The sequence below is a fragment of the Saccopteryx leptura genome, chromosome 11 (assembly GCF_036850995.1).
Source record: "Saccopteryx leptura isolate mSacLep1 chromosome 11, mSacLep1_pri_phased_curated, whole genome shotgun sequence".
In the NCBI taxonomy this organism is placed as follows: Eukaryota; Metazoa; Chordata; class Mammalia; order Chiroptera; family Emballonuridae; genus Saccopteryx; species Saccopteryx leptura.
Window position 1 is genome coordinate 43,783,642 of NC_089513.1, and position 12,014 is coordinate 43,795,655.

The 12,014-nt window shown below is 47.2% G+C and overlaps 1 protein-coding gene across 2 annotated transcripts in view; it reads left to right on the forward strand.

Annotated features, from left to right (window-relative positions):
• The window catches only part of LAMA3 (laminin subunit alpha 3), a 293,103-nt gene that overhangs the window by 184,438 nt on the left and 96,651 nt on the right, over positions 1-12,014 (forward strand). For both annotated transcript variants that reach the window (XM_066352202.1, XM_066352204.1), the window contains 3 exons: positions 871-986; positions 2,131-2,342; positions 3,594-3,801. In XM_066352202.1, coding sequence (XP_066208299.1) covers positions 871-986; positions 2,131-2,342; positions 3,594-3,801 — 536 coding nt within the window. The remainder of the gene's footprint in view (positions 1-870; positions 987-2,130; positions 2,343-3,593; positions 3,802-12,014) is intronic.

Below are 12,014 nucleotides of genomic sequence, written 5' to 3' on the forward strand. Positions count from 1 at the left end.
CTGCACAGGCCCAGGTGCTCCCTACCCTGTTAGTTAACTTGGTTGATGGAATTACGGTCACCCAATGCCTATAAAGCCTTCCGCAAAGCCAGGCAACGTTGTCCAGACCCTGCTGTTGGGCCCTCTAGTCCTTGTTCATGCCCCCTTCTCTCTCTGAGAATGTCGTCTTCCTAGCAACAGACGCCTGACTTTATTTATTTTGTCTCCTCTGTGCCTAGCACACCACCTGGCACATGGTGCTTGGCAAATGTTTACAGAATTTGAATAACACGAGACCGGTAGTATCTCTGTAAGCTGTACGTTGGTGAGTAGTTGACAAAGACGTTACAGCATTTGTTACTAGCGTAGACTCATTTGTACAGGTTTTGAGAATAGAGCAGAACTTTTAAAAACTGGGGCTACAATCACTCACGGTAGAGTATCTGATAGGTTATAAACTTCAGGGGCAAGCCATGGTGGGAGTTTCCCCATTGGTCCTGCCATTTCAATTTGCCCACCTTTAAAAATATAAAACATCAACCACTATAGCTCCAGTGGCATCCCCGGCGTGGGTCCCATGGGGCCCTGGGCATCCTGACAGGCCCTGCTTACCCCCAGGTCTCCTGTGCCAGCCAGCCGGGCATTCTACACTGCTGCTTCTCTGAGCAGGTGCTCCAAGAGGTCTGCCCAGCGCTTATGACGGGTCCCTACAGAGGACCATACACCGAGCCTGTAATATTGCCTTGGAGTGTGGAATTCTTGTTTTCATCACTCCTTTGGTCTTGGGCTAGATGAGAGAGAACACTGATCTTAGTACCGAGAGAGTATAATGAACGTTATAAGTGTGCCCTGTTGTTGGAAATCCAAAGACAAGTTCACTGTTTCCTTTAGGTCCGTGTGCTGCTGGTTCCTGTGGAGAATTATGACTACCAAATACTTCACAGAAAATTAGTGGACATGTCGTTGGAGTTTATCACCAACTGTGGAGGAAATAGTTTTTATATTGAGTAAGTATTACTTTGTGGAAAGGCCCTGGACTGCATGAGGCTCTCCCACATTCCCACCGAGAGCAAGGCTGAGGGAGCTTCTGGCCCTCGGGTCTGTCTTCTTCCCCTCTGCTCCCAAGGGTGTGGCAGTGAGTCCCCGGCCTGGGGGGTGAGCTGCTCTTCTCTGCATACATTCTCCTATAACAGGTCTCATTTGCACATCTGGGCAAGATTCCCAGCTTCAACTGTGATCTCAACATAGACTCACCCTCCAAACGAACTCATGGACTGCTCAGGTGTTTCTCTTCCTCTTTGCTACTTCCTGTGGTCGAGCTCAGATTCCTAAAAGATAGCACACAGGGTCCCCTCCACTGGGAGGCATGTTAGCCCCGATTCCCCCTCTCCTGTGCCATCTGACTGAGTGGGGACTGTCACAGCAAGCAGACCTCCCTACCCTCCCTCCTGAGCCCTTGAATGCCAAGCGCCTAGTGCAGCCCTGAGCATCTGCTCCTTCCTCTCCTGCAGACGGCCTGGCCCCCTGTTGGTTTTCTGAGGAACCATGGTGCTCCAGGCTGCCTGGCAGGCTGAAGCCACCTACATAGAAAGTATTAAGAGCAAAGGCTCTGAAGTCCAACAGCTGTGGATTTGAAAGCCTGCTCAGCCACTTAGAGCTCCATAGCCTTGGGAATCTGCATAACCTCTGGGAGCCTCAGTTGCCTTATCTACAAAATGGGGCTTAGGCCTAACTGGTGGTGGTGATATGTAGGGAAAGCCTCTAGCATGCAACACTCAATTGGCAATTCACCTCCTCCTTATTGTTGTTATTGGTGTATTATTACACATTTAGGTGTAATTGTTTTTCTGTAACTGATATAATCCACATATCATACAATTCATTCTATAGGTAAAATTTCACCCTTTTATTCCAGCCATCAAAACTCCCGTGGCCAGTCTGGTGTGGTGTTCTGGAGTGGATGGGGGGGGGGAGTGGCTGGCACTGGCTGTGAGTCCAGGGATGGCGTGTTCCCCCATTTTCTCCCCGACTCCAGAGTCACAGCCCCTCCTCAAAGACCCTGCCTGGAGGAGTAAATGGGAAGGGGAAGCTTGGGACCGTTTCTGGGCACACCTCCCGAGATAGCACCCTGAGTTGTTTTTGTCTCAACAGTCCCCAGACAGCCTCCGGATTCTGTAAGGACTCTGCCAGGTCCCTGGTGGCCCTTTACCACCAGGGCGCACTGCCCTGTGAGTGCCACCCCACAGGGGCTGCTGGCCATCACTGCAGCCCAGAGGGTGGGCAGTGCCTGTGCCGGCCTGGCGTCACCGGTCGGCAGTGCACCCGCTGTCAAACAGGCCACTACGGATTTCCACACTGCAAGCGTAAGTGCACCTTCAGGTCGTCCAAGGTCGCCTCTGGTCCCAGGACGGGGATGCTCATCTAGGACAGGGCTTTTGGATTTGACTGTGCTAGAAACTCACCAGGGAATCTGGTAGAAATGCAAATTCTGACTCAGGAGGCCTGGGCTGCAGGCTGAATGTCTGCATGTCTAATAACTACGCAGAAGATAAATATTTGTGTTTCCCAGGCTATGTGACCTAAGCACTTGTCAACGGAAGTTAGTGTAAATAGCCTTAAGCATAAAAATAATGGGCTTCCCTAGTGGAAGCCTTTTCAGTTTTTGCAACTCAACCAAAGTTGGGAGGACAGGCCGGGTCAGAGGGCATAGGACTCACTGACTGAGAAGCCTGCAGACCTTTATCTATAAGCTGCCTGAGAGCGTGTGGCAGCAGTGAGGGGTGCAGGTGTGGCACAGAGCCCCCACCTGGAGACCAGCCGTTACCTAACGGGGCGCTGCCCCTGAGCCGTGCCCTGACGCTGGGCTCAGTGCCCTGGGGTCACGTGGAGCCGCTGCCGGGGGCCTGGGGGAGCGGGACGCTGTGACATGCGAGGGGCCCGCGTTGGAAGGGCACAGGCAGGCTGCTCAGCGGGTTCCTTTGAGTAGCTATCTTGAAGCCAGTGCGGGTTCACACACTGTACCATACACTGGATCCACCATGCACGTTTGATATGGTTGGTCTTGGCCCCAGGAAAGGGCCTTTTATGTCAAGTATGATCAATAATGCCAAAATGAAGGAATAGCAAGACCTTTCCCCCCAACCCCCTTGGAAGCTTCCAGAAATCCTGACAGTTGGTACAGTCCTGCTGGAAGTCAGGCAGCATCTAGCCCAGGGGTCCCCAAACTTTTTACACAGGGGGCCAGTTCACTGTCCCTCAGACCATTGGAGGGCCAGACTTTAAAAAAAACTATGAACAAATCCCTATGCACACTGCACATATCTTATTTTAAAGTAGAAAAACCAAAATGGGAACAAATACAATATTTAAAATAAAGAACAAGTACATTTAAATCAACAAACTGACCAGTATTTCAATGGGAACTATGGGCCTGCTTTTGGCTAATGAGATGGTAAATGTGCTCCTCTCACTGACCACCAATGAAAGAAGTGCCCCTTCCAGAAGTGCAGTGGGGGCCGGATAAATGGCCTCAGGGGGCTGCATGCAGCCCACGGGCCGTAGTTTGGGGACCCCTGATCTAACCCTTACACTGTTTCTGTCTGTCCCCTGGCCAGCGTGCAACTGTGGCCAGCGCCTTTGTGAGGAGATGACGGGCAGGTGCCTGTGCCCGCCACGCACGGCCGGGCCCCAGTGCGAGGCGTGTGAGGCGCAGGCCTTCGGCTTCCACCCCCTGGCTGGCTGTGAAGGCTGCAATTGCTCCCAGTGGGGCGCCGTGGCCGGGACTGCCGGCACGGAGTGCGACCGGGACCACGGGCAGTGCAGGTGAGCTCGGGTGGGTGGGCCTCTGAGGTTCTGTGGTGGGGAGCGACAACGCCGTCTGCCACACACTGGTCATTACTTCCCATTTCTCAGGGGTTCAAGGACTGCGCTGCATTCACCTCAGGGTACAGCTCCCCGCGTAGAATGGGTAACATGTGTGGAGTGTTGTCCCTTCGAGTAACCCAGCAGAGCCTGGGTGGGCCGATGACCAGTCACCTGAGGCCACTGCTGCCTTGCTTATTCACTCCAGTATCATTCTTGTGTGTATCAAAGTGTATGCATGAAGTTATCAGTGCCTTCTACTGTGTCACCTTGTGGTGGGCGCCTATCCATTTGTCTTTAGGGGTGGGCTCCAAACCTTTTTGCTAGGGCTAGCTGGAAGTTTTGTTAAGGACAGTGCAAGATGAGGTCTGAAATCTTCAGACCCGCCTCCCTAACTCAGACAGGCCAGCTGGAAGGGGGGGGGGTGTATACTTTCTCCTGCCCCTGCCCTGCCACCCTGGCCTGGGGGGGCGTCAGAAGCACTGGCTCAGTTTCCCTGCCGCATAACCCACTGTCTAATTCCCTCCAGCCTCTTCCTCTAGGAGACTGAGTCCTGTTCTCCATCCCCGACTGCCACTCCCCGGTCCTGCTGAGATCACGCTGGCCACCTGGAGACTGAGTCCAATTCTCCATTCCCGACTGCCACTTCCTGGTTCTGCTGAGATCACGCTGGCCACCTGGATTCATGTGACATCGGCTTCTAGTTTCCAATGCGGAGCCTGACCTGCACCTGTCTGAGCACATGTCGGGGTTCAGAGGGGGTTGTTTGGGAGGGGAGAGGGAGACAGGGTGAGCAGATACTTGCTGGAGAGCCTGCCTGAGTGGGGGGCTGTCCTCAGGAACATTGATAAGTCCAATGCACAATTGCTAAGAGACAAATGGCGAACATTGGCTCAGACTGATGCATTGAAAACTAGAGGCCAGTGTCACATGAGTCCAGCTGTCCAGCCTGATCTCAGCAGGACTGGAGAGTGGCGATAGGGGGTACCCGGTAGAGAATAGGATCCGGTCTCCTAGAGAAGAGGCTAGAAAGAATTAGACAGTGAGTATGCAGCAGGGAAACTGAGCCAGCCTGAAGTCCGGGCCAGGATAGCAGTAGGCAAGAGAAAGTATGTGGTTTTCAGCATTCCACACGTGTCCAGGCACAAGCACATGCACACACAGGCACATGGATGTTTCAGGGTCTGTGTCCCTGTGGTTCAGGTGTAAGAACCATGAGGGCTCTGCTGCTGGTACCTCAGGGCAGCTGTATTTGTTTTCTGTGGCTACTGTGAAAATACCACGAATTGGGTGGGTAACACAACAGTTCTAAATGCTAAAAGTCCAAAATGAAGGTCTTGCCTATGTCATGCTTGTTTCTAAAGGCTCTAGGAGAGGTTCTGTCCCCTGCCTTTCTTTTACCTTCCAATGTTGCCAGCAATCCTTGGGTTTCCCTGACCTATAGATGCTTCGCTTCAGTCTCTGCCTCTGCCTTCACATGGCCTTCTCCTCTGTGTGTCTGTCTCTTCTTCTCTTATGGCCACCAATCATACTGGATGAGGGCCCACCTTACTCCAGTATGACCTCATCTTAACTTGATCATATCTGAAAAGACCCTATTTCAAATTCCAGTAAAGCCACAACCTCAGGGAGTAGGAGTTGGAACTTGATTATATACATTGGGGGGACAAAATGCAACCTCCTCTAGAAACAATGTTCACTTTTCCTAAGGAAGGGACTTTAACCACACCTTAATTGTTGCCCAGTGCCTAGCAACTCCCTTGTACTACTGGGAGGGAAGCTGAGTGAAAACGTGAGTCATGAAACATTCCAAGTCTTTGAATCCACAGGTGTGAGTCCTTCCTGCGTCAACTCAGTTGCCTCTCCTTCTCAGACTATGAGCATAAACTGGATGTGAATTGCACAAAGAATTCTGAGGCGACATCTACAGTTTTCATCACCATTGATTAACATGTTAGGTTCTGTTCCTCTCCTCTGGTGTTTAAGCTGTTCTCTGGAAGGAAGACAGGCTCTGCATTGTGGACAGAAATACACTACGGGCCTGTGAAAATGTCTGACTCGTTTCCATTGAGTGACTAACTCCGCTCCATCGAGGAGAGCGGCACTCGGCGTGGAAGCCCAGGCCGCCCAGGGCCAGGGGGCGTGCTGAAGGACGAGAGGATGCACTGCACCCAGGGGCCGCTGGCCGTCCTGGGACTGGAGAAGATGGCTTAGGGGGAGCCAAGGGGACTCCTGGGTGCCAGTCGTGACCTGTCGACTGTATAGAAAGCAGAAAGAAGTAGCGTGTGATCCTGTGACTTCATTATTGGTCTAGATGTGCTTGCTCTGGGAAAAATTGCCTCCATCCCTCTGTTTCAACCCTTGGTCCAAAAAGTAGCTGGGAAAGTGGCAGAACCTTGCAGATTGGATCCGTCGTGTGGCCGTGCCGCCTCATTTCAGCTGGGTTATTTGGTGTTTCTCTCAGCATCTCCTCTACTCTTTGCTTTCATTACTTCTTTTTCTTCCAGTCTTTCATGGACAGATATTATTTTTTCTCTCCCAGGTGACACCCTCATGATGCTTTTCATCTTTTCTACATCTGTAAGGGCCTCCCTCCCTCAAATGGCAAATATTTCACAACTCTTTTCCAACACTCCTTTACCATCGACCTCTCCCTTCTCCTGTTCCCATCGGTGCCGTTTCCCTTTCTTGAAAAGCAAAACCCTTTTATTGGCAGGAAAGTGATAGCCACAAACATGTAGCACCAGAGCTCCAGAATGTTTGTAAAGAAAACGTGTGGCTCTGCACGGGAACACTCACAAGTATAAGAAGAATGGAATGTGTCTGTCCATAAAGCTAAGACCGTAACACTGATGAGAGCTGCCATCTTGGAGTTGAAAAAGTGGTCATGGGAGAGTTAGACAATAGTCTAAAGATGTTCAACCAAGTCAGTTTGTTGCTATTGAAACACTTCTTCCGTTTCTCAGTCCAACACAAGCACACACAACCCTCACACCTCCCTAAGCACATCTTCCAGACCAGCCAAAGGAAACTGTAGATTTAAAACTGGCTTCAGAAAAGAAAATCCAGGGTGTTATATAAGAGGGAAATAGATTGAATTAGGAATAATTGTTTTATTTTAATATATTTGAAGAATAAATCAAAGAAAATAATTCAACATCTTTATGCAAAATAGGTGTGTATACATCCTTCAGAGGAAAAAAAAAGTCTGACAAATAAGCAGGATAAGTGGGGGTGGGGGTTAAAATACTTTACTTTCTCAAGAGTATTAGGGCAGGACTGTGGGTAAGAAGGGTTGACAGGACAGGATTCCGTATGCACAGTAGAATAGGAATGTACAACCTTGTGGAAATAAAGGAACAAACTGGACACAGATCAGGAGAGGAAGACGTGGAATGCTCGTTAGGAAATAGAAGTCCTGGCAGAGGAAAGAGCCCAGGATTCTGCAGCAGCCCCAATCACAGCTGCATTAAGATATTTAGAGAGCCCTAGGTACTGAAAACATTATAGTGCTCCCGTATAGAATTACTAATAAAACCTTACCAAGCCTCAAAATAAGTGCAAGTACAACAAAGTACTGTTTTTCCATAATGACTACTTTAGTTTTGTTTCTTTGTTTTTTGGATTTTATTTTGTTTATTTTTAATTTCCTCATTTTAGAGAGGAGAGAGAGAGAGGAGGAGGAAGCATCAACTCCCATATGTACCTTGACCAGATAAGTGCAGGGTTTTGAACCAGCGACCTCAGTGTTCCAGGTCGAGGCTTTATCCCCTGTGCCACCACAGGTCAGGCCTGTTTTTTGTTTTGGGGGGGGTTTGTTTTAAAAGCAGAACATCCTAGTGAAAAGTTGGGACGGGGGATGGAGACCTAGGTATCAAGTGCATCGGTTAGAGTGAGTGAAGACCCCAAGGTGCAGATGCACTGGCGGAAAAACCGGGTGTGGGTCCTGGAAGAATTACCGACGTCTCAGTCTGGGAGGCAAAGGAACCAAGAAGGAGCTGGAAAAGCAGTGTTCAGCAGAAGAGAAGCCAGAATTCACTGTCAGAGAACTAGCGGGGAGTGCGAAAGGGAGTAACAGGGCAACAGAACACATTGCTGCGAACAAAGCCTCCCATTCTCAATGCTGCTGCCACAGAAAAAGAAACCAAGAATGCATGAAACATTGTAAAATCAGTTAAGTCACACTCTATGGATGGAGAGGTTTCTTTTATACTTTAGGCAAAAATTCTAAGGAGTGTTTAAGAAAACTTCATTAATGACAATTAGTAGTCTGGAAAATTCCTAACTCAAGATCAAGATGTCATATCGTTTTTTGCCCAAAGCTGAGGACCATCACAGGAACGGACTCTCATTGACCTGTATCACACTTAAACCCAAATGTAATCCTTTATCTGGACATTACCAAACAGACTGTGAAAACCTAATGGTATGACATATCCGTTCATGATCAAAGTGGATTTGTTATGAAAGGGCCCTTGGCAGATAATATTAGAAAAACTTTTTGTTTACTCCATGACTATAATTGCACAATCGCTCATGGCAATTCCAGGGATCGTGCTGAAAAATCTTTTGATTGCCTGAAAGAATTATTTCTTTAGAAAATATTAAAGGAAAGAATTTTTTTTTACCTAGAAAATTTCCTAATGAAAATGAAGAATGTATCTAGAAGAACCTAAAGTTTATATAAAAGAAATAATACTTGGAATTCACCAAAAACAAAACAAAACAAAAAAAACCCCACTAATTCCTTTCTCAGTTATCCATCTGACTGTCTTGGCAGTCAGTGCAAATTATCACAAAGCTTAATAATTGCAATTTCCAAATTTTATTTGACTCTAGATTTTAAATTTTATTTTACTAAAAGAAAATCAAACCATTATAAATGTTAATCTATTTTTAAATGAATTCAAAAATAATCATAGCAATCTATAGTACTCTATCTCTAGTTAACTAAAACTGGTGTGATTTTAGAGATAATTGGAAATAAGTAAAGATGGAGCCGTAACCTGAGCTCTTGACTCGCCTTTGTCATGAACTTAATAGAAAACCCTGGGCAAGTCATTTTGCCTTCTTGGGTCTCAGTTTCCTAATCTATAAAATGAAATTTGATAGCATTGTTTCTAACAGTCCACCAAAATTTTAAATTCTGATTGTAGTTCTTCAACCTCTGATTGTATCACACAAAATATTGCAAAATTGTATGAATGCCAAAAAATCTATTATCTTAGCCAACTCTATCTAGTTGGAGGTCTTAATGCTTCTTTTAATCAAAATTTCATTTTTTATAGCAACACAGTAATTTAATCAATATAATAGCAAAGAAAAAAGTGCATGTACAGGGGATTTTAATAATGGAAGAGGTGGTAAAGCCATAAGATATTTTGAACAAAGGACTATAATCTCCTCAGATTTTGCCAATCAGTAACAAATACAAAGAAACTGGTAATCACTGCTTTTAAATACTATCATGATGTCGAACACTTCCAAGCTATTTTAAGATTGATTGAAAGGAGATGGCAGTTCACCCGAACGGTCAATAAAGCCACGTGTACAAATGTGCCTTTTCAGAAGGGCAGTGGTAAAAGGGAAGCCTTTTTGGGGTGACCTCTATCTCAGCCAATCCTCAGCTTTACTAAATGTTTGTGTTAAATAGAAAAACAAAATACCAGGAAAGGTCATAGACTTGGCGTTCTTGGAACAGAAGTGTTTCCAGCTGGGCATAAATCCACAGGCTCTAACAACTTGGAGAAGTAAACCCTTTGATTCACCTCATGGAATAATAGGTGCAGGGACACAGTGGTGAGCAGGGAGATAGGGATCCTGCCCCACAAAGGGGTGTCAAGTTCTCACCTCATTCCCTTTGTCTTCTTTCATCTTCAGTAATAACAGTGTCTCTGATCTCTTTGAATGAGTCTTCTCTGGCTATTTCCCGGGCTCAGCTTCTTCCTTCCCCACGCTGAGAGGCTGTGTGGTGTGAGTTTGCACGAGGTTGTGTTCTGCCACTGCCACTCACTGTTTGGGTGGTGTCATCACGTTACTGATCTCTATGCCTCATTTCTTCATCTGCGAAACAGAGATACTGGAGGCACCTGCCTCTTGAAGTTCTTTAAAGATTAGGTATCCTGGGCAGAAACCCTTAGAATGGTACCGACACACACTGGCACCCAGGAAGCATTAGCTGATGTCTGCCTTCCTTTCTTTATACTTTGTCCCCTGGAACCCCACCAGCCTCCTGGCTTCGAGCACCCCCACTCCTGGATCAATCCCATCCAGAGCTCCAGTCCTGAGCCTTGAGTGCTTCTTATCTCTTCTTTATTGTAAATCAGTTCAGCTTGGGTTCTCTTACTGGCTTTACTTAGGTGGCCTTGGACAAGTCCCTGAAGTCTTTGAGTTCCTGTCCTCTCACACATATAATGAAATGTTAGATTAGATTATCTTTAAGGACGCTTACAACTCCAAACTTCAACTCTTCCCCCATATCTGAAACCCATGCCATTGTCTTGCCTTTCGAGTCATTTCTCTCTTTGGATGCTTAAAATTTTTCTCCTTAATGGTGACAATCTCCACATGGTCCTCAAACCGAAATTCCAGTATATCTTAGAATCAACCTCTTTTTCCTACTGTCAATCAGATGTCAACTTCCGGCAAGGTGCATGTTATCCCCTCCCTTTCCATGGCTCTTGGCTACCTACTGCCACCAGTGAAGTCCATTCACCTCTTCATGTCTGAATGATGATCACCTATTGTCCTACTTTTTCCTGGTTTGCAGTTTCTTTTCTCTCTCTCTCTCTCTCTCTCTCTCTCTCTCTCTCTCTCTCTTTCTCCCTTAGTCAAGAAGAATGTGTTAATACTAAATTATATAGGGATTAAAAAATCTATTTTCCTTATAATTTTGTCATGAATACATAGAACTGTTACTCTATAAAATGAGATAATTCTGATGAATGCGTATCTTTTTATGATTTTACCTTCCTCTATGTGTCTTTTTAAACCATGATGAAACATGTTCCTCAGTTCCTTGTGAATTATTTTTTTGCCTTAGATTCTATCTTTTAGATATAAGTATTTTTTTTTTCATTTTTCTGAAGCTGGAAACGGGGAGGCAGTCAGACAGACTCTCACATGCGCCCAACTGGGATCCACCCGGCATGCCCACCAGGGAGTGATGCTCTGCCCCTCTGGGGCGTTGCTCTGTGGCATCCAGAGCCACTCTGGCGCCTGAGGCAGAGGCCACAGAGCCATCCCCAGCGCCCGGGCCATCTTTGCTCCAATGGAGCCTCCGCTGCGGGAGGGGAAGAGAGAGACAGAGAGGAAGGAGAGGGGGAGGGGTGGAGAAGCAGATGGGCGCTTCTCCTGTGTGCCCTGGCCTGGAATCGAACCTGGGACTCCTGCACGCCAGGCCGACGCTCTACCGCTGAGCCAACTGGCCAGGGCCAGATATAAGTATGTTTTATTGTTCAAGAGCTATCTTGTACCTTTTCCAGTTCAGGTGCCATGCCTTGTGCAGAAGGCACACATGCCTACTAATACTCCTGCCGGCCACAGTTTGGGAGAGGACCCTGCACTAGCCAGTAATGACGGTGCGGTGTGGTGAGCACCATCCTGTGTGCAGCCCGCCGTGGGGGCCTGTGTCTCTGCACAACACCACTCCATCACACCCCTCTCTGCACTTTTCCCAAATCCTGGCTGTCTGGTAGGATAAAGACCAGCTTCCTGTCATGCTCTGGCCCTCCGCCTGCCCTGAGCAAGCCTTTTCTTCTTGGCTTTCTTCTCTGGCCTGATTTGCTCACTTTTCTAAACCCTTTTTGCACATGTTCATTTCTCCAGTTACAAAACCTTCTTTTCCTTCTTCTGTTACCCCCAAATGGTACTCATCCTTTGAGGACTCTGTATTAAAACTCAGAGGTGGCATGAAGCCTTCTAGAAGTCTGCAGAGATATTCTCACCATCTCATTGCTTAAAGCAAGTTTAATGTTTAGCCTCCCATCCCTCACGTGATTACCTGGCGTTCTGCCTCTGTGTTCTGTGTCCTCGGGGAAAATGTGCTGAGGTCAAGATTGATCTAGTCTACTTTGTCCCTTGCTTCCCATGACCCCTACACAGGAATATATACATTTATATATACATCCCTGTGTAGGGTATATATACATATATGTATGTATTTATATATGGCA